This window comes from Hippopotamus amphibius, chromosome 16, assembly GCF_030028045.1.
Source record: "Hippopotamus amphibius kiboko isolate mHipAmp2 chromosome 16, mHipAmp2.hap2, whole genome shotgun sequence".
Classification (NCBI taxonomy): Eukaryota; Metazoa; Chordata; class Mammalia; order Artiodactyla; family Hippopotamidae; genus Hippopotamus; species Hippopotamus amphibius.
In genome coordinates this window covers 46,205,976-46,229,364 of record NC_080201.1, presented here as the reverse complement: position 1 = coordinate 46,229,364, position 23,389 = coordinate 46,205,976, and the positions used below count along the sequence as shown (strand labels likewise).

The window sequence follows — 23,389 nt, the reverse complement described above, 5'->3', positions numbered from 1 at the left end:
ATGACAGGGCTAACACTGGAACCTGCTGCTCCACAAAAGGAGGAGGAAGCAATAAGGCTTGGGGTCTCCATAGTTTTCTGTCTACAGTCTGTCTACAGCAGGAAGAGAAGAGTTCAGTGGAAGGTTTGCCTTCCAAGGGCCCTAACTGCCTCTCACTGTCCAACACCGGCTTCGGCCCTGACTTTCCTCTCTACTGCTGAGATTCCACGCCCTGGCACAGTATGTACTCCTTTGCAAACTTTTTTCATAACGTCCCACCCTCTCTTCCTCTACAGCACTTCACGCCTGTACCTAAGAAACCAAGGGTCAGTGGATGAAAAAAAATCTCAGTCTGCCAACATGGCAAACTTCAGATAAACAACAAACATGGTTTTCCCATAAATTAATCTTCTCCCTTTCCAAGATGACATTTTACCTCCCCTCTCCTCAAAGCTCTGCTATCCCTACCATCTCCCATTCTTTGCCATCTCAACTCTCACTTAACTGAGAAAACATATAAGCAGATGAGATCCATTTCAACGTCCCTCACCACTAATCCTACCAGTTCACCAGTGTCTGTGCCCACACACAGCCTGCCTTGCCCTGCTGTCAGAGCGGAAGACCTGCTCTTGCCACGGGTGGACCCTCCACCTGAGCACCGCATGCTCCATACAGCCTTGTTTTTCCCAAGGACCTCACTTGAGTAATCACCCCATCTCTCCCCTGTGATATTCACTTTGGCAAACAAACCAGTCTCTCCAACTACCTTCTCTTAGCCCCACATTCCACTCCAGATACAGCCCCACTTCTCTGCTGCCCATTTTAACAAAATCACAGTCTCCTCCTCTTCCTTACCTCCTAGTCTCTTCTCATCATGCTCTGAATCATGTGTTCATCCCCATAGCTCCACTAAAATAGCTTTTATCAGACAGCTCAGATCTTGCCAAAGTCAAGGGTCAGCTGCCTGTCTCCACTGTACTTAGTCTCTCAGCAACATCATGCAGTGCCTCCCTCCTCGTGGGGCACTGTCTTCTGCAGCCTCGGTGACCCCAAGCTTACTCAGTTTTCCGCCTACCTGGCTGGCAGTTCCTTCTTGGTCTCCTCCCGCTCCTTCCTTCCCTCCCTCTGCATCATGGCACGTTCCAGGCTTCGTCCCTTCTTCTCAGAGGACTGCATGTGGTCCTGTGGTTTTATAGACCATCCCTACAATGAAGACTCTCAAACTGTCTTCTCCAGTCTAGACCTTTCTCCTGGCCACCGCCCTCACATATCTAAATGCACGCCTGACAGCTCTCCTGCACACCCACCAGGCAACTCAAAGGGAGCCTGGTCAGCACAACTCTTGATCCCTCTCTTTCCGCCAAAACCACTCTGAATCCTATGACTTCCTCAGTGAATAAGCAGCACAGCTATCTACCAGTCACTGGTAGTTTCCCCACTTCCTACATCCAGTCTATCAGCAAATCCTGCCAGCTCTTCTTCCAAAGCACAATCCAAATCCAGGTACTTCCACCGCCTCTCTCGTTACCGCTCTACTCCAAGACACCATCAGTCCCTGCGTCTCAGGACCACCCTTCCATCTGGTCTCCTTTTCTCTAATCTTGTCCCTCCAAGGGCCCACCCTCCACACAGCAGCAGAGTGAGCCTTCTGTAGCACAAATCAGAACACGCCACTTCCCTGTGCAAAATCCTCCAGTGGCATCCTATCACGACTGAAATAAAATCCAAAGCCCTCAAGGCTCTTTGTGACCTAGCCCTCCTGCCTCTCTGGCCACATCTCTCTTTGCTGTCACCTGTCTTCGCCCTGTCCCATCTACAAGGCCTTCTCACATGCCCAGAATATGTTGGGTCTGCCCACATCTCAGGACCTTTGCTTTTGCTGCCTTCGCCTGGACTGCTCCCTGCTGAGAGCTGCCTCCCACTATTCAGGTCCCCACTGCCCACCCAGGGCACCTCCACCAAGAGGCCTTTTCTGAGAGGGAGAACCAGGAAGATGCTATCTGTTTGTTCCTGGGCTCTCTGGGAGTTAAATGGTGAAATCGACACTTGCAAAGCCATCCTAAGGAGGCAGCATCAATCCCCAACATGACTTTGGCTTGAGAAGAAATGTGTCTGTGAGGACGTGAGCCAGTCAGCCTTGGAAACACTAGAAAAAGTCAGCAATGAGGCAAGCTTTGCCAGTGCACAGCCAGAGCCTGGACTCCTGGGAAAGAATCTTGGCCAGTAGACCTGGCCGAGGTTCATGCCCCTGATTCCCTCAGCCGGGAACTGCTGACTACTAGGACATACTTGCTCTCTGTTCCCAAGCCAACTTCTGCTTGTGATCTGGCTGGTCATGTGTTTGCCCACTAGGTGAGCATTCTTTGATCATGCAGAAAGAAGTACTGCAGTTCCTGGTGATAACAATAATTCCTCTTTCTAAAAAATCAACAAATTGGCACTTTTATTTCATTCTTCAGTCTTGAGAGTTGATCAATAAAATCCCCTGAAGAGGCTATACCCATTCTTTCAAAAAATCATCCAGACTGGCTTAAAACCTTCTACCTGTTCTTAGATAAAATCCAAGTCCCTCAGGGACCCTGCAAGTCCTGGCTTCTATGACTCCCCGTCTTCACCACCACCTAGCATAACTCCAGCCACGCCAGCTCACTCCTCAGGCCGTTGCATTTGCTGTTCCTTCTGCCTGGGATGCTTTCCCCATCTGCTCTCTACATGGCAGGCTCCTCTCAAATGTCACATCCTTAAAGAGACCCTTCATGACTGACCTCCGCATCCAAAATAGCCTCCTCCTGCCATCTCTACCCGTTATTCTCTATCAGATGATGTCACTCTACTCTTATTCCCCTCATACACTTGCCAGTGCTTGAACTTAACTCCTATGCTTATTAGCTGTCCCCTCCCCAACCCTATGCCATTACAAAGCCAGCTCTGTTAGGGGCAGGGACTCTGTCCGTCTTGTTCATGATTAAATTCTCAGAGTCTAGAATAGTGTCTGTCACATATTAGGTACTCAGAAAATATTTGTTGAAAGAAAGAATGGGTGAATAGCTTGAATATGACAGTTAAAAAATCTAAGTAAGGTATTACTTTCTTTGGGGAAAAAAACATATCTGGCAGCTAGACATTTCCTTTTATTAAAATCAAAGCATACAGGGACTTCCCTGGTGGCACAATAGCTAAGAATCCACCTGCCAATGCAGGGGACATGAGTTTGATCCTTGGGCTGGGAAGATTCCACATGCTGCGGAGCAACTAAGCCCATGCACCACAACTACTGAGCCTGTGCTCTAGAGCCTGCGAGCCACAACTACTGAGCCCACGCAAGGCAACTACTGAAGCCCGCATGCCTAGAGCCCGTGCTCCGCAACAAGAGAAGCCACCTCAATGAGAAGCCCACACATTGTAACGAAGAGTAGCCCCCACTCTTCATAACTAGAGAAAGCCCATGCGTAGCAACAAAGATCCTACACAGCCAAAAATAAATAAATAATAAAATAAATCTTAAAAAAAAAAAAAGCAAAGCATACAATAAATTCTTGACTAGTTTTGCTAATAAGGTGGAGTAAAGCAATCACTTCTTTTTGAGTTCTTCTCAACAAGCACATATTCTGTAACTTGAAACAAAAGCATGAAAACTTGGCATTTTTACCAATAGTAGCCAGCAGAGGGAGCCTCTCCAAGTAATTGTAGTCTATGAGCTCTTTCAAGGAGGTACAATGAGTTACAAAGGAAATCAATCACACAGGGAGAGTTTGGGAAGTAAACTGCAGTGTTTACTTTTAGTACTAGCTGTTTAGTACACCCAATTATCCAAGAGTTGGAAATGGTTTCTTTAAAACGAGAATCTTGGTTAAGTTTAATATTTCTCAAGAAGAACCTGAGCTGGAAAACAAATTAAGAATTCAGGAACAAAAACATCTTACAAAAAAGTGAGCTTTTAATCGACTGCTTGGGGAATTCCCTGGCAGTCCAGTGGTTAGGACTCTGCACTCTCACTACCGAGGGCCTGGATTCAATCCCTGGTCAGGGAACTAAGATCCCACAAGGTGCACAGTGTGGCCAAAAAATAAATTAAAAAATCTACTGTTTGATAGGAATGAAGATATGTATATAAATTAACATTATACCATATTAATAATCAAATTTAGAAATTTGGGGAAGAAACTCATATAAGGGAGATTTGGGGACATGAAGTGAACTGCCAATCTTTACCTGATATATCAACAAATTCTAAAACTTTCAGCAGAATCTCCACTGGACCGCCCCCCTCACATTTCAAGAAGAAACGATTTGAATACAATTTGAATGTATTACCCAGCTACCACTTTAGTTCACACGGGCACCAGCAGTGCCACTGTTCCTTACTAACTCTATTTCTTCCTACCTAAATGCTTCAAACATTTTCTATATAGTTAAATATTCATTCTGATCATAATTTAATAGCAAAAGTCTTCCAACATAGGCCTGATTTTTCCTGTTTACTAACAAAGCCGTGAGGCTGATCCTTCAGCTGAATCTGTATGCACACCACAAGGATACATCCCTAGAGGTTCAAGTGCTGAGGTCAGCCTTTATTTCAGGCTTCCAACAAATGAAACGGCCCTGCAGAAACGCTGTGTGATTTATTCAACCACACCTGTGCCCGCTTTTATACAATCTGGCCCAAGCTTAGCACTGTTATTCTAGAAAAATCCAACGACATGACGCACGAAATGGCACTGTACTATTTTTCTGCTCTGCCTTCCTTTGTTGGGCGAGGGTACACTGTTCTTTATCTCTTTGTTGACCATGTCTCTTCTGATTTGCCTGTCCATGTGCATTACCCATTTCTTACTGACTTGCAGGAGCTTTTGTCTGAATAAATTAAGAAGAATACTTTATTATAAGTTTATAAATATAATCAAATAATTAAAAATAAAAACGGCTCAGTCTGCCTCCAGATTCACAATTACACTGGGTGTTTGATGACATGAGCTCCAGATCATCAAAGCTGCTGCTGGAGCAAAGGAGGAGAAGAAATTCTATGCTCTGTACTCAGCTTTAGAGAACTGCTGGGTGACTTAGAAAAAATGATATACTCTGTTCAAAAGTTGTGGACTCAGTAACAAAAAAAAGGTAACATTGTTCATTATGACCCATACGTGTGTAACATTTTAGATACATTACTGGTCAATGAGACTATTTTCCAGACATCTTGGCTTCCTTATCACCTACTGATAATCATGGCACACAGCACTAACACTCCTCCACTGACCATAAACCTGCACAAGCAGGAAGACCTGGCATGTGAACTAGCATAGGGTTTATCCAAAACAAGGCAATCTTTTCAAAGATGTGCAAACGTCAATCAGAGCTTAGGCTTGTGTTAATGTAACAGTCACGTTACCATGTGGATGGGACTTGAACCACAATTCTGGAGCCTTCTAAACTGATTTGGGGGGCATAGGCTTCTTTATTTTCAATCTGTGCCGTGTCAACTACCACCTAAGAGAGAAACAAAAGCAACAATCAGCTTTCAGAGAGGAAAAGGGATCATAAAGAAATCAAAATGCATGAGCCTATCAATGCTGAGTGACTCTGGTAAGGACTATTCCCTCAGCAAGACAGATACACAGAGGCCAGCTGGGAGCCCCATGGAGACAACAGCAAGTAATAAAGATGACTGAAAACAGTAATACTTTAATAAACAGAAACCACATTTGAGGTGCAGGATGTACTGAACCTTAGAATCATTTTCAGTACTTCTTCCAAATTGTAAATATGTTAATTAGGAATGACTGTTTCCTATAAATATTTTTTCACTTTATGCACTTGAAAGAAGTAAAAACATCATTAAAAATCAAACCAATGCTTCAGAAAGGCCTATGTGTAACAAAAGAACACAAGCCAGAAGTGTATGAGGCTTTTTGTAAAGACCATTTTACCCTCAACCATCAATAAAAACAATTACTTCAGGAAAAATGAAGAACCAACCCATTTCTCAATGATTTCCTCTTATTTAGAGGAGAGTCTTTATTTTTTATTTTTTTAACTTTTGGCTGTTCCACGCAGCTTGTGGGACCTCAGTTCCCCGACCAGGCACTGAACCCAGGCCACAGCAGTGAAAGCATGGAGTCCTAGCCACTAGAACACGAGGGAACTCCCTGGAGGAGAGTCCTTAATATTGCACAGATGATATAGTATGCCTTGTAATTTAAAGAGTTTGACAAAGTGAAGAATATATTTTCAAACAACGAAAAGAATTTTAAGAAAATAATCATAAAATACTTTAAAACCAAATCTGTAACATTTCAGAAAAGGCAAAGCCCGTGCAGAGCTGCTTAGTAAGATTTCAAATTCAGCCTCTAATAGAGCTGACTTCCATGGCTGTAAAGAGAGTTCTCACAGCTGGTATGCAATGTCCTTTGGAAAAGACTTCCTGTCCAAGTAACAGCCATTGTTGGAACAGACAGGTGCTTCCTCTCTCCTCCCATGCCCAGAACAATAATCTAAAGGTTCTTTGTCAGTCACACACAAAGGTGCCCTGGGATCAAGGGGTAGGGAACTAGGAAGAAGTTTGTGCTCTCTTAATAACATGGGACTTTTTTTTTTTAACCAGTGTTTTCTCAAAATAGCCTTTGGGCGACTTCCCTGGTGGTCCAGTGGTTAAGACTCCACACTCCCAGTGCAGGGGGCCTGGGTTTGATCCCTGGTCAGGAAACTAGATCCCACGTGCATGTTGCAACTAAGAGCCCACACGCCGCAACCAAAGATCCCTCATGCCACAATGAGGATACCGCATGTGGCAACTAAGACCCAGAGCAGCCAAATACATAAACAAACAAACAAACAAATAAATATTTTTTAAATCTTAAGAAAAAAAAACTAGGCTTTGGATCCTCCTGCATTATTTTACACACTCCCTTCTGGAGAATTTATTGCCATGGTTCTCCTAGTTTCAGCTAAAATGGTCTTTGGGAATATGGCTCAATCTACCAAAGGCAGTGGACTCCTCCATACTTCAGCAGGGGGGTCTCCAGTTAGCTCTTTTTCTTAGGGGTTCCTATACCAAGGAACAGATCTTAAGGGAAACATAACTCACCACTGTGGACAGGCCCCCACCTGGCCCTCCATAAGGCAGTACCACCCCGAGCTGGGCCACCTGAGTGCTCACTCACACCAAACAAAAAGACTGCATCCTCCCAACAGCTCCTTTTATGAATAAAGTAGGAATTAAGGTAAGAAAGAGTTCTTTACTTTTCTTAATCTCTAATTAGCTTCCTTTAATCTCTGAAATGCTATAACTCTTCAAAAAGCAGTCATTTCATTCTAGATAGTGGGATAAGTACATAGGTAAAGGTACCTAACAGAAACCTAGATGTTGATTTCCTGACCCCACCCAACTTTGGCAAAAGTTATTCTTCTCACCAAAGGTGAAAAGACCAAACTTACTTCTAGTTCACAGTGTTATTTTATTGCATAAAAGGAGATAAACAGAGAGCTGGGATACAAAGTGACTGGATGGGGCACTACTTATACCATCAGAGGGGGTGATATTTGAGTTGACATCAGAAAAATGAGAAGGGGTGAGTCATAGGAAGATCTGAGAGGAGTATTCTCAGGAAAAAGGAGCATCAAGGGCAAAGGCCTAAGACAGGAAGCAGCTTGGGATGACTGGCCGATAGAAAGACATCCACTGTAGCTCCGGAGTGGAAGGGCCAGGTGAAGGGTCCCATCAAATCGTCACTAATGTAACGGTGTCCTTAAAATCAGGAAAGCCTGAGATATCATTTTGCAACTAGGTCTCCTGCAAATACAGATTATCAATCTATTAAAGGAAAAAAAAACTTTTTAATGCTGTTCTTCCCTTACCTTTTCTATCTGGTCTAAATTCTGCAACAACCAAAGTGCTTTTTAAATTATCCAATATTTTCACATATGTGCCCACACCACATCCTCACATGCTTGAAAGGTCCTTCTCTACACTCTCCCCCAACCATCGCACGTGTTCACTCACCAGTCCAGCTTGGCCAAACAGCAGCTGCACAGCAGTCTTGCAGGCACCCCGCCACGTGGATGGGCACACCTGGTTCAGGACTTCAGTCACAGGAAAATCATCCCTGGGTGTGATTCCATTATAGCAGCCTGCCTCCTTGATCAGCTGCAACATCGTATGCTACAGATTGATAAAAAGAGAGTTCACACCTCAAAACAAAGCCATATAAGGTTCTAAAATTTGTAGAAGTGCATTTACAGGTACACAGCAGTCCTCGAGAGAAGATCATTTTATGCATTCCCATATTATGTCATTTTAATTTTTAAAGTAATTATCATCAATTACCTTCAAAGATTTTCTCAGCCCTGTACAGTGACTGGCTAGATATGGATACACGTGCATTAATACACACATGTGATTTCTATTCTAGCACAAAATACAGCATTATTTAGCAATCTGCTGATGCAAATTGGTTGAGGGATTTTGAAATTCTGAATGCCTCTGAATAAGGAAACAAAATCATCTGGTAAAAGTAAATACCAATGAAAACCTCATCTTTATTATGGATGAACAAGTGGTCACGTATGCAGGCTCTGGAAACAGACTGTATAAGCTCCAATTCCAGTCTACAACTCTCTAGCTGTGTGACCTTGGGCCTCAGTTCCTCTATCTGTCAAATGGGGAGAAGGACAGTACCCACCTCGTGGGTTAGCATTAACCGAGACAATGCCTGCGAGGCAGCTGACACAATGCCTGGTACACATGATGCTCCGCAAGTGGTCCTAATTACTTCAGTGTTATGACAAGATTTCTCCTCTTATTTAATTTATGAAAGTCCACTGAAACATTAACCATAAACAGCATTTTACAGTGTACTTTCAAAACCCTTTATTTTATACATTTTAAACAAAATTATAAATAAAACTAACTTAGCAAATGTCTCATTAAAAAAGTCACCAACCAGGAAGGAGCTTCTGGTTTGGTGAACACATGGAGGTGCTGGGCTAGTGGTGTCTGGAGAGAATATGGACCCTCCCAGCCCTTTCCCCATTCCTTGCCCTAGGCATCTATTCCATCTGGCTGTTCCTGAGCTACGTCCTCTCATAATAAACTGGTGATCTGGAACTCTCCCAACAAGTTGGGATTCACAGCATCAGTGTACTCAGATACTGTAAGGAGAGTATGCTGTGGCAGATACAGCACATTACTGAAGAAGTTCTTTTATGGCCGTATAACTATAAAATGGTCACAGCCTTGGACCCTCTCCACCCACTTCCTGGATCCCCCAGCCACTCTTCTGGCTCCAGCAACCATCTGACTGTGAGGACGCCAGCCCTGATCCCACTTCAGGGCTCCAGATCCATACATGCAATTGCCTGCTGGACGGCTCCATTTGGACATTTCAAAAGTAATCTTAAAATCACATCCAAAAATGTATTCTATGACGACTATCCCCAAGCCTTAATAAATAGCACTAAAGCAGCTGTCCAAGTCAGAAGCCTGGGCCTCATCTCCTTTCCCCTCCCTCTCACAGACAATTAATCACTGAGTTCTGCTTATTATAACTTCTAGATTCCTCTTGAATTCTTCCACTCACCTCCCATTATCACTTGATGGGGCTACAGCCAAAAGCCTTCAGTGCTACTCCCCTCCCAGCCACAGTCCATCCTGATGCCAGGGTGATCTTTCAGAAATGCAAACCTCATTACATGACCCGCCTTGGTGGAATGCTGGCCACCTGGGGATGGAGCCCAGCCCTCACAGAGGGTGTTTTCTGGCCTCCCAGGGCTGATTCTCCAGCCGTGGCTCCTGCCACGTCTCCCATTGTTCTAGACGGTAGCTCTTAAGTCTGACTACACATTAGCATCCCCTGGACAACTTTTACAAAATACCAGAGCTCAGGCCTATATTTTAGGATAATTAAATCTGAATCCCATTAGCAACTGCCCTGGAGGCCAGAGGGTCCCCTGCTACAGCTCTAAGGAAGATCTTCAGCTCTTGGATGGGCTCTCACTTCCTGGCTGTCTCACAGCCTCAGCCCCACCCCCATACTTATTCTTCAAGTCTTTCTCTGCTTAAAGTCCTCTTCTCAAGGGCCACATCTCTTTAATCCTCCAGGTAAGACCCCCTCGTTCTGTGTTCCTATCACAACCTAGTGGGCTGTCAAATCTCCTAGCCTGGCACTAATGGCTGCTCAATAAAGACCTACCAAATGGGGAGAAAAAAAAAAAGTCACCCTAGCCTGCTTTTAGACACCAGCCTGCTAAGGAAGATCAATGCCTCCTGTCTTCACTTCAGTTTTGCTTTTTAATCTAGATTCTTTACAAGCCCTCAGGTTTCCTTAAGAACTCTATTTTCAAGTTCACACCCGGGTTGTTGAAACCCCAAGGAAAGCTACCGTCTTAAGTTTCAGATTGTCGGTGGCCGACTCGTTGAAGGAGACACCCTTTAGGAAGTTCGATCCTATCTGCACGGGGACGGTGGGAAGCTCACACTGCATGGGCTGCGGCGGGGTCTGCCTCCGCCCTGTCTGTTGCGCTTCCGCCTCACTGCAGCAGCCCTGGAAAAGGGTTGAATAGGAAAGGAGAGGTGACCCACAGCTCATCTCTCAAGACATCTGGCTCACGTGGATGGCATGACTGCCATACCACAGCTCCCAGGAGCGACCAGAGGGAAAAGCGTACCTGCAGACTGGCTTCAATCGCCTTTGGATTCAGGTGGAAACCGGCTTTCATTGCATATTCACAGTGACCTAAGCTTTCCAGAGCTATTTTATATGCCTGCAAAGAAATTGTTTTCAAGAATCAAGATTACACAGCAGATTATAAACTGACAAGGTTCAATGAAAATAGAAACTTTAAATTTCTATAGTTATTAAAAGACATGAGTCCAACTACTATCTTATTACTCTTTCCAATTGGTTCAGCATCACAACTTTAACTCCCTCCCTTGTTTTCATCCCTCAGATATTAATGTGCTGGTTCTGAAAAACGTACTTGTAGAGCACTGTCAATTTTTATGTTCAGTTCTTTTAGCTGGTGTTCAGGAATTGCTGCACTTTGAGAACAGAAGAGCTGTTGAACTTCAATTCCTGCCAGGCGGCCATCACAGCCTCTTTCTCTTAGTCTAGATGTTGCCTGCAACAGAAATAGTGATGGTAGGTAAAAGAGGATGTTACACATACTAGCAAAATTAAAAAAACAAAAACCAACTAAAATAAACCAAGAAACTATCTAAGAATTAGACATAAATCAGAAACTCTGGATTATCTGTATTATGAAGTGAGCAGCCAGAAATTCTGAAAGACTAAATCGAGCGTTGCAGAGAAAGCAAACCTGACATAGCACTACCTTATTTAAGAAATCCCCTACGAATCCTTGGCTGTCCAATAGTTAGGTCTCTGCACTCTCACTGCTGAGAGCCTGGGTTCAATCCCCGCTTAGGGAACTAAGATCCCACAAACCGTGAGGCATGACTGAAAAAAAAGGAAACCCTGGAGAAAAGGCTTACCTATCTGTTATTTATTTTATATATACATATATATATAAACACACACACTGTATATATCTTACATATGTATTAAAAACATTCACATTTTAAATTTCTCTGCTTTAAAAAGACAGATACCCTAGTATATTGGCCCTTGGAGTTTCCAGAATTAAAAAAATATACATATGGCTGGGTGGTCCTATACCCCAAAGTAAAAAAAATCACCCACAGGAAAAGAAAAGGAAAAAAAACAAACACTGTAACATTAAAGGAAAAACAGAACTTTTGAAATCTGCACAGAAAAATGAAATAGTTATTGTTTAGTCACTAAATATATGTCTATGAAGAGTACTTAAGACAGAAAAACAAGAAGAAATTAATCTGTGTCTTGTGATGAAATGTTAGTTATCTTTACATATGGGTCAGGACTAGAGAACAGAGAAAAACACGTATTTGATTTATTAGATGGAAGGAAAGATTCAAGATGAACTGTCTGTCAATTTTTCAATGTATATTTTTATTGCAACAATATCTGTGCAACAAAGAACATTTTTTAACAGTTAATTTTTGTTCTTCTGGGCCAATGTAGGAGCTGTACTATTTATCAAAACTGCAGGACTAAAGGGAATTAACTAGCAGCTATAATGCCATATATTTCTAAAGCTTCACAAATTCTGTATGAATACCAACCATTCCCTGAACCTTAGTCTCACAGTTTAAAACCATTTGACTCAATTTCTACAGTTCTTCCATTTAGCCAAATATGTAGCCCACACGGTCTTATGCGAGGTGCCACTGGATAGACAGAGGAGCACAAAACCTGGTCCCTATCATCCTGGAGCTGACAGCTTCATGGGTTGAAAAGGCAAATAAAACATTTAAAAAATATAAAATGGAGAAAAATATCCCAAGGAAAATAGAGAACTGTAACGAGGAGCACCCGAGAAACTGAGAAATCATCATTCAGGCTAAGTCTAAGGAGGAGGAGGCAGTCAACAGAAGTGTGAGGTGGGGGCAGGGGTGGGGGTAGGACAGGCAGAGATGTCGGCAAAGGAACCAGAACCCAGTGCGCAGGGGATAGCGGCCACTGATGAGGCTGGTGAGGAGGCAGGAGCCAGACCATGTGGGACTAGGCAGGTCATGGGGACAGGTCCACACTTTACCTAAGGAAACAGAGAGACATGAAGGACGGCAAGACAGGAAGGGGAGAAGCAAGTCCAGCTACTGAAGCTGTCAGGGGAGGGTAATGATTCCCCAAACTAGGTTAGTGATAGTGGACACAGAAGGAAAGGCACAGATTTGCAGTAACATTTTGGAGGTAGGATCTGCAGGGCTTTCTTATGGATTGGATGTAGATGTGACAGAAAAACTGGAGGATAAATCTCAGGTTTCTTGCACAAAGGACCCAGTGTGGGATGGTACTACTTGCTAGCACAGGGAAGACTTGGTGTGTGCAGAAAGCCTAAGGGCTGAGCCATCTGAAGACCTGAGGAGGGCAGCAGCTGAATACAGGGGCCTGAGCCCACAGGGGAAGTGAACTGGGCACACACATTTGATGGCCCCAGCACACAAACAGTCTTTAAAGTTCCAAGACTAGATGGAGACCCCCTAGGGAAAAGGGCACATAGAACTGAGCCTTGAGATACTCACATTCATAAGTTATGTTGAAGAGAAGCTAGCAAAGTGGATAGAGAGGCTAGCCCAAGAGGTAAGGGGGTCACTAAGAGCACCTGGTTCTCCACAAGGAGAGAGGATTTCCAGGGCCCATGTCACTGTGAGATGCTGAATGAAGTCAACGGGATCCTGGGATTTCTGACAAATTTTTTTGGCAACATGGAAGGCACCAGTGACCTTGACAAGACAAGGCATGTTCTTGTGTAGGAGTGGAAGCCAGATTTTAGTGAGCTAAATGATGCCATTTATATAAAGTTTCATATTCTGCAAAACAATACATTTATGGATAGATACATATAGAATATAAATATAAAAATATGCATAGGAGTCACAAAGTCCAAAATCAAAAGAGGTTATCTCTAGAGAGAAAGGAATATAAATAAGATAGTGGAGAAGTACAAAGGGAATTTGACTGCATTTGTAGTAATATTTTTCTGTTAAAAATAAAACATGAAGCAAAATGTTGCAAAAAGTGAAGATGCATTTGACAAAGCTAAAAGGAAGAGAGATGGGGATGTATGACATTTCCTATATGCTTTCCATTATCTCTTTTAGAGTGAATCAAAGGTGAGGTGAACAAGTCTTTCAAGAAGTTGGCTATGAAAAGGGCAGAGAAACAGGGCAGGGCAGGGAGGATTTTTACTTGTAAGCATATTTGTGTATTGGTGGGAGCATGCTGAGGAGGAGGGAGAGAAAACACAGGGTCCCACCACAGAAGCCCTGAGGGTGGATGCAGGGTGAAGATGGCAGACCCCGGACAGGAGGAGAGGGTACCTCCTCTGCTGTAATGAAGAGGGAAGAAGAGAAGAGGGTCTGAATGAGGGGAGGGGTGTCACTTGAGCAGACATGAAGAAGAGGGGCTGCTGCCAGGTAGATTCTATTTTCTCAGTGTGTGGGTGGTAGGGTTACTGGTTGGAAGCAAAGTAAGTAAGGCAGAAAGGCCTGGGAAGACAGAAGTTGAGGAAGGAAAAGGTCAGGGCGAGGCGGTCAAAGGAGCACCAGGAGGCCTCACTTGGGCTGGGTTCTCAGCTTGAATGAGGCCAACGGGTGGAGTGGAGGAGACCTTGAGTCAGGTATGCAGGGTGTGAATGTGAGCTGCGTGATCAGGAGTTTGCAGCCAGGAGGGCACAGAGGGCTGTAAGATGAGAAGGTAAAGGTGCAGACCCCACTGCCCCACCACCTGCAATGAATTCAACAGGTCCCAATCCCACATTCAACCCCCAATTAGCATTTCAGGGCTGCTCTGATAAACACCAAGAAAGCAGAGGAGAGGCTTTAACATGAAAGAGACCAAAACAGACAGACAAACAGGAAAAAGAAATTGAAAAGAAATAACAACAATGCAATGGAACAGCATAAAACTGAAGAAAATGAGAGAATGTACACTGGTAAAATGTTGAAAAATCATGTTTAAAAATCTGATTAAAGGAGATCTCTAAAACAAAATGAAATAGTTTGCCAATTTAATTGAGGAATGTTTCAAACCAAATATTATATGATATAAATTCTCTTTTACTCTGTGAAATGGAACAGTAAGTCCTAGTTAAAGTGTCGACTTGGAAGGCTTTTCTTCTGCCCTTGGAAACAAAGGAGTACCAAAATGCCAACAAGAAATGTGTCATTGCCAACTATATCCCCACCTAGCTACCTGGCTGAGCGCTTACCCTCCACATACCCTCCAGCCTCTTCTCCCTGGTCCCTCTTCCCAGAAGCTCTGCTGTACTTCTTGTCGTAGGCCAGGCCCCTCCCCTGGGCTCCTGCACACCTCCATCATGGCCCCTCAACCCTGTTTTTGTGAGCCCTTTCTCTTTCTCCTAGGAGGCTGTGAGTAGAGACTGTCACCCCAGGGCCTGGGGCATGCCTGGCACGAAGTGGGCATTAACAAAGACATTCACTGTTAAATGAACGAACAATCTAATTATAACAGTTTAAAACTCACACTTCTAAATAAAATTGCTCTTTTAAGAACCAACAGGCAAAGGCCCTCTGGAGCCTCTCCTATCTGAACAAAGGGCACCAATCTCCCCAAAGTCAGGGTTACCTCAGCAGCCCCTCGCCAGGATCGCACTGCTTCCTCCAGCTCTGGCGTGTGGCCCATGCCAGATAAGCCGCCACCACTGCTGTTGTTCTTTTTTTCTGGCACAACAACCTCGGCAAAGCAAGAGTGAGCCACTGGCTGGACCTTCTGCAACGCCTGGGTCAAAAACTGGAAATGGACCTGCACCACTGTCAAGAAGCATCGCCCCAACACCTGTGAAGACAAGAGAGCCAGGGATTTTTAGGTTGTGGGTTGCTACTGCATTACCGCAATAAATTCTCAACTATAATTTGAGTAGAAGTAACAAATCTGAAATCATATGAAGCTAAAAAGTCACCAAGCTTTAAAAGGATCTTTGTTCTCATGTTTGGACGTGGGTGGCCCAATGCCTAGAAGTCAAAACATTACAACCAAAGAGCAAGCCCCAAGGTTCAAATGGGCCTTCCCACTGCCCACCTAGCATCGCCCACTCCTGTTCTCCATCCTGCTCCACTGGACCCTGGCTCACATCAGCCCTGGTTGTCTCTGAGCTCCTGCTGAACCAGAGCAACCCACAGTTCCAATTCTGTCCACAGAGTACTCAGAAGACAGAGTAAAAGCCAGGTGACTAAAAATCTGAAAGGTCAGTTTGACTATAAAAAGACATTCCATTGGAAATGGAATCCAAAGACACAGGTTATTTTGGTAACAGTGTTATTAACATAGTTATTACATAGTTATTACCATAGCTGTATGTCATATTTCCAGTCTTACAAAACAAAGCTGACAGACCTGTCTTCTAAGAGTCAACAAAACATACTGGTAGGTCCCTTGGTCAGAACAGTAGAAACCCACTGACCGGATACATATTAGCAGTTGGTTGATTGATCCATTAGTCCATTAAAGTAGAAAATTCATTTTAAAAAAACCATATACATGCTATGTTAATATATACTATTATATGTAATTATAATATATGTACTAAAATATACTACATACCATAAACGTTTTAAGATAGACAAATGTGCCTTTATCTGCCAACCTCTGGCATTGGCTAAAGCTGTTCTCTGACATTACTTGTTGTTCCCTGTTTGCTTTCTTGTGTTAACTCCAGCTATGAGGTGTTCTCTATGATTTCCTACTTCTTTTTTCTTTAAAAGACAACAAGAATTTGCTACTTGCAAAGCAACTTGAGCAGACACTTTCCAGATTATTGACACTTCCATCTAACCTTTTACAGTTGTTTCAGCCATACCAAACTTGACAACAGCAACAACAAAATCTTTTTGTAACTCTTTTATCATTGTTCCGTAACATTCAAAACATTTTTAATGGAAGGTATTTCATATTTCATTGGCCTATACAGTGGATTACTAACAAAAATCATTTATTTATTGAGTTTGTAATCCAACTGGAGCACAGCTGAGAGGGCCCACTAGCTGCCCGCTCTCAGGGTACTGCCTTGGGGAGGTGGTGAAGGTTTCCGCTGCCTTTTACAAGGAACTAAAATCCGACTCCAGTGCCCAAACTTTGGCCCAGTTCTGTCCCTTGAGCAGCCGAAAAGAAGACAACCTTGGACCTCTCACTTCCCAGCACACATTTCAGATGCTGCCCTTTTCCACCCCCACCAGGCAGAGCTCTTCTTCCTGGAGAAAGAGAGTCAGGCAAGTTCCCAGTGGTGACACTTATTGCCTCTGATTATTTTCCCCTGTGGAAATCACCAGGACAAAACTAAAACAAATGCACAAAACTCACACCAAAGTATCCTCCCTCTATAGTGAACCATCAGAAATACAGGCTGAATTCCCACCCAAATCTCCTGGGTTTCCACTTACATCTCCCTCAAAGTTCCTCTTCATCAAAGATGGGGCAGAGTGAGCCACAGAATAAGCAGACCTAGCAACCTAGGGCTTGTGCCACAAACAGTAAAACAGTATTAATTAGCATCGTACATAATATCAGCCAGCCTGAATGGAACACTCCACATGTACCTCACCTATGCTGAAGATTTCACATGGATTACCTCATTTAAACCCAGGAACAACCATGAACTAGGTCATTCCCATTTCCCAAACACTAAGACTAAGGCACAGAAAGGTTATGAAACTTTGTCAAGGGGACACAAACTGGATGTGGCAGAGGGCTCACTTGACTCAAGTGTTTATGCCCTTAGCCGGTGTGCTTTCAACAGGCTCTACAGACCTGGAGGCAGCTGTGGGCTGACAGCACTGAGACCAGACACATGACACAAGCTCAACCTTAACTGGCTTAGGCCAGAATGATACGGTGTCCTGAAGCTCCACACAGAGCAAACCCAGGAGGAGTGAAGTGGGTCCTCAGGCACACAAACTCTTCCTCCTCCTCCTTCTTTGGCCTCTTGCCAGGTTGTGGCTGAGGGAGGAGGAGGGAGAAGTGGAGATGCCATGTGCCATTTGCTCTGGGCTCACATTCTTTCAGCTTCTGAGGGATACAACTGAGTCATTTATTCTTTCAACAAATGTGTAATACGTGAATGATATGTACAAAGCACAAAAAAGTCAGAGGATACTACAAAAAGACAGTGAACAACTCACTGTCCTCATGAGGGTTACCTTCTGATGGTGGGGAACAATAAGTAGATATGCAAAGTCAGGACTACTGGAGAAGGAACACTAAGGAGTGAAAAGGGAGGAAAAGGCTCTCTGAGGAAAAGACCAAGGGAGCAGATGGAGCAACCCCTCTCCCTTCTAAAGGAAAATTCTGGGAAAGGCCTCTGAAGGCCTGATGCAGGGTCCTGGGCCCAGAATAGGGCATTGTCTGATAATGCTGGTCGATGGTAGGCTGGGGGTTGGGGGGGTCCTCTTGTTAAGGGGTAGAATAGTGGAAGGAGGATGCAGCTGTTGTAGGAATAAATGGGAGGAGAAATGGTGGACAGTTATAAAAGGCAGACATTCGGAATGTTGTCTCCACTACTTATTACACGCTTGAGCGTAGATGAGTCATTTAATCTAAATTTCTTCCCTGTATATAAGAAATGATGCAAACAAGAGTTCAACATCTCCCTCCTCCCACCCATGAGGTATATAACACAAATTATGGTTGTGACAAACTATCTGTGTCATAAACAATTCTTTAAAAGCCAATCAAACCAGGCTTCCTAGGTGGCGCAGTGGTTGAGAATCCCCCTGCCAATGCAGGGGACACGGGTTCAATCCCTGCTCCAGGAAGATCCCACGTGCCGCGGAGCAACTAAGCCCGTGCACCACAACTATTGAGCCTGTGCTTTAGAGCCCGTGAGCCACAACTATTGAGCCCATGTGCTGCAACTACTGAAGCCCACGCGCCTAGAGCCAATGCTCTGCAACAAGAGAAGCCATGGCAATGAGGAGCTTGCGCACCATAACAAAGAGTAGCCCCCACTCACCACAACTGAAGAAAGCCTGCGCATAGCAAAAAGGAGATCCAACACAGCCAATAAAATAAATAAAAAAATTTAATTAAAAAAAAAAAAAGCCAATCAAACCAATGGTTACCCTGGACCGTGGACGAAAAGCTTTTTTTAAAAAAATATTTTTGGCTATGCTGCGTGGCATGCAGGATTTTAATTCCCTGACCAGGATCGAACCCGTGCCCCTTGCAGTGGATGCATGGAGTTTTAACCACTAGACCATTAGGGAAGTCCCTGGAAAAGCTATTTAAAGAATACCTATTCTACAACTTTCGCTAAAGTAATAGATGTATAAACACCACCTTTTTCAGAGAGCAGACAGAGCTCAACCTCCAGCCTGCCTCTGCCCACCTTTTCTCTACAATATCTCCTGTCTTAGCCCAGTTTCCCTCCTGTAACAGACTCCATCCTCCCCGTCATAGGGATGAGCCAGTCCTTGAGGGTCTTCCTGAGAAAACTGGAAAGAAACAGAGACTCTAAAATTATGCATTTGGAAGCATGTGACCCAAGGGCTGAGAACAGCTACTTTCTCTTTCTTAGGAAGAACACGTCCTGGACTGCAAGATGCAGTGAAGTTGCAGAAAAGATGTGGCAAACTGGGGGACAAATGAGTGGAATGGTCAAAGAGAGACATTTTAAATGTCAATGAGTTTAAAATGTCAGTGGAGCTATAGAGTTCCAGGTTTATCAACAGCTACCATCTATTCAGTACTTAATCCACACCAAGCAATTTACATGCAGTGAAGTGACTGTCGGGTGAGAGCAATTCATCCATTTTATAGATGACAACACCGAGGCTTAGAGAAAGAAACTTGCTCCAATGTCAAGCATGTAATAAGTGGTGCAGTACAAATCTGATGCTAAGTCTGTTTGACTCCAAAAACCGTGTCTAACCACCAGGCTGTGCTATCTTCCTATGACAAGATCCAGGATGTAGTCATGATAGTGGCTAAGGATGCCAAGAAGGGGAGAGGAACCCTGCATAGGAATTCTGATGTCTCCCATACAGTGTTAGGCCCTGGGCTGGGAACAGAGACTGAGAGGCATGGCTCAGTCTTCTCTGACCATGGGAAAGGTACTGCGACAAGAGTAAAAAGTGGGGTAGACTGTGGGACTTCAGTGTGGCATGAGTCTCAAAGTTTATGATCTATACAGCAGACTGCTAAGACTGGCTGCAAACAGCAATGATAAACTATGAGAGGGCACGCAGGGCTTGGGAAAAGGAGCAGCTTCTCTTACCTCTTGAGGAATTCCAAACCCCAAAACATCTGTTCAGGTCTTCAGCGCATCAGTCCCATTCAAGAATTATGAAAAAGGCAACCAGATTTAATCTTAGCCTTGGCGTCTGCATTTTAAAAAAAAATCCATTCACCCCAAGGCATGCCCAATTTGATGAAATCTGGGGCAATATAAGGCTTATTATTATTATATTATTATCAGACTTGCATTAAGAGAAACATTTTGGGGACTTCCCTGGTTGTCCCGTGGTTAAGAATCCACCTTCCAATGCTGGGGACGCGGGTTCAATCCATGGTCAGGGAACTAAGATCCCACAACTAACCCCGTGCTCTGCAACTACTGAGACCATGCACCCCAACTAGAGAGCCTGCATGCTGCAAACTGCAGAGCTCACACACCCTGGAGTCCAAGTGCCACAACTACAGAGAAGCCTGAGCACTGCAACAAAGATCCTGCGTGCCACAACTAAGACTCGATGTAGCCAAATAGATAAATAAATAGAAACATTTTGGTGTGACTTAAATCCCTGATAAAGGCCCAATTCCTGAATATAGACAATAAGTGACCTTGCCACTTCTGACTCCAGATATCCATGGCGTGTTCTGGATTACTATAAACAGCCACTGAGGATCTACTGAAATGAAACCTTCTTTTCTGGGAATCCCTGATGGCAGAGGAAAAGGATACATGTTCACTTTCTCACTCCCTTATAAACGTACCACATGTGCTACTAAGGGGGTTCACGGATATATGTTCGTGGATATAACCAGGAAACCTTCTCTTTTCTGTGATTTTTATGTTTTATTAATTAAAACCGATTTTAGTTTAAGGTCATCCTATTTTGAGCCCCAAAAGACCACCCTTTCTATACCACCACAGTCAACTCTACCTTCCTAGAATATTTTCATAATTTTAGCTACTCCTCTTCTAGGGCCAGGGCCTGACTCAGCCCTTACTATATCTGCACGTGCTGAAATTATGGAGGGCCCAAGTCCACACCATCTACCACACACCTTGTGATGTTCACATCAATATACACAATGTCAAAGTTCATTTTCTGCTCGACCTCACTGAACAATTCATCTTTCTCACATCCCTGCAGATGTGAAGAACAAGTAAAAGCGTCACATATACCATACTGTCAAACATTTCCAGGGGTTCTAGCACTTATTTCTGATCAGTTTAAAAGTTGAGAATGAATGAAATGAAGTCAATCTGGATTGGCTGCTTTTGTTAGAAATTCCAAAGTCATTCAATCATTTCTTTCTCTTCAAAACTTACTTGTACCTTAAACATTACAGTTGGTTCCAAGCGTTCTCAATCTTCTGTTCTTATGATAATTCCACAGTTATTACATAAAGACCTAACCAACAGACCGGAATATGATACAAAGACCTAAATGTGTCTCCAGAGAATTACAGAATGCAGTAGACCATGCCTGGAGTATGGAGATTAAATTACAGTATAAAAATGTAAAAAACAAGCTTACTGAAACTAACATGTATAGTCTGACCTAAAAACTGATCAACAGTGAATGTTCAAATATTAAAAAAAAAAAGCAACTAACAAAACAATCATCTCTTTACAGTCAGTATTAACCTAGAGCTCAAAGAAGCTGCCATGCTACATACAGAAGAAAGAACTGTGAAGAGAGAAAGCTAACACATACCCAAGGGCGGATGAGCCAACACACCAAATGTTAATCATTCAGACAAGATTACATTCTGCCCCCGGACATACTGCTTTATTGCTGGGAAAAATATCAACAGTTTCTGAACTCCTACTTCACAGGCCAAGCATTGTGGTACACAAAACCTTTTACACCAGTAACACATAGTCACTGCAAATAAATTAGGGGGAAAAAGATCACCTAAATAAAGAAATAAACAGTATCAAATATTACTAAACAGAGAGAACCACTGATTACATGTTTCTGATACAGCCTACATTTGTATCTATAGATTTCTTTTTTTGCAAAACTAGATGTTGTATATTGTTTTATAGCCTGCTTTCCAAAATTAAATATATCAAAAATTTATTACCATGCAACACACACAGGAATTTATTTATTTATTGCTGCACCACATCGCATGCAGGATCTTAGTTCCCTGAACAGGGATCAAAAACCGTGACCCCTGCAGTGAAAGCGCAGAGTCCTCACAACTGGACTGCTAGGGAATTCCAGGAAGTTTTATATTTCAGCTACATTGCTATAAATCTTAATATAACTAACAAGGAAAATTATAAACTATCATCTAGGACATGGATAAAAAAAGTGAAAGGTCATTGAGTGGAACTAAGTCTATGTTAGTTATGGTAGACAAAGGAGGAATGGTAGTTATTGTTCAATGGTACAGGGTTTCAGCTTGGGAAGATGAAAAAGTTCTGCAGGTGGATAGCAACTGATGGTTGCAAAAAATATGAATGTACTTAATGCCACTGAACTGTACACTTAAAAACTGTTAAGATGGCAAAATTCATATTACGTATAATTTACCACAAAAAAAAAAAGTACAACTGCTTTTAGTCACCTCCTCTGCTACCATTCTATTCCAAGCTACAATCATCTCTTGCTTGGATTACTATAATAGCCTCTTAACTGATCTTCCTGCTTCCTCTCAATTAGGATTAGTTTTATCTACACAACAACAACAACAACAACAACTGCAGTGGCTTAAATAAGAACCACTTATTTACTTCTTTCTAAGGTAAAAATAAGTCTAGGGTTAGGCAGTCCAGAACTGGGATGGAGGCTCCCAGGTATCACAAGGAGCCCCGTTCCCATCTTTTTGCTCTTCCTCCTCACACCAGGTTTATATACTTAAATCACCTCATAGTTCTAAATGGTTAAATGACCTTCAGCCATTTTGCCTGCATTCTAGATAGTAAAAAACTGGAGGGGAAGAAAGGAGTACCCGTTATCCCTCTAAGGAAACTTCCCAGTAGTCTCATCCTAAACCTCTACTTACATCTTCATGAACTAGAACTTATTCAAGTGACCACTCCTAGTTGTAAGGGAGGCTAGGAAGTATAGTCCTTTTTCCATGCACAGTATTCCTGAAAAAACAAAACAACCCCCGCTCCCCCACCTCCAGTTCTACCGTTGCTGTTTTTTGGCTGTGCCATGGTGACTTGCAGGATTTTAGTCCCCCGACCAGGGATTGACCCTGTGGCCCTGACAGCGAAAGCACTAAGTCCTAACCACTGGACAGCCAGGGAATTCCCCAGAGTTTTGTTATTAAGTAAGAAGGTGAGACTGGATATTGGGAGGCATCTAGCAGAGTTTCCTCTCTCCCCCAGAAGCTACTTTCCACACAGGAAGTCTTATACAGGAGTCAGATTATTTCACTCCCCTGCTCAAAGCATTCCAATGGCTTTCTATTACCATCAGAAGAAAATCCAAACTCCTCATTCTGTCTTACAATACCCTACACGATGTGGCCCCTGACTGGTCTCTGAACTTATCATTTCCTATCCCACTTATCTCTATCTTGCCACACCAACCTTCTTGCTATTCCTCAAAAATTTTGACCACAGCTCCTGTTTCAAGTTTTTGCACAAGCCAGTTTCCACTACCTCAGGGTTTCTT

The 23,389-nt window shown here is 43.3% G+C and overlaps 1 protein-coding gene across 5 annotated transcripts in view; it reads right to left on the bottom strand.

Moving 5' to 3' along the window:
- GARRE1 (granule associated Rac and RHOG effector 1) overlaps positions 1 to 23,389 on the bottom strand; it is an 80,483-nt gene that overhangs the window by 11,895 nt on the left and 45,199 nt on the right. For all 5 annotated transcript variants that reach the window (XM_057711455.1, XM_057711458.1, XM_057711456.1 and 2 more), the window contains exons 3-8: positions 15,159 to 15,368; positions 10,951 to 11,091; positions 10,639 to 10,734; positions 10,353 to 10,514; positions 7,976 to 8,134; positions 5,366 to 5,463 (exon numbers count right to left, since the gene is read on the bottom strand). In XM_057711455.1, coding sequence (XP_057567438.1) covers positions 5,366 to 5,463; positions 7,976 to 8,134; positions 10,353 to 10,514; positions 10,639 to 10,734; positions 10,951 to 11,091; positions 15,159 to 15,368 — 866 coding nt within the window. The remainder of the gene's footprint in view (positions 1 to 5,365; positions 5,464 to 7,975; positions 8,135 to 10,352; positions 10,515 to 10,638; positions 10,735 to 10,950; positions 11,092 to 15,158; positions 15,369 to 23,389) is intronic.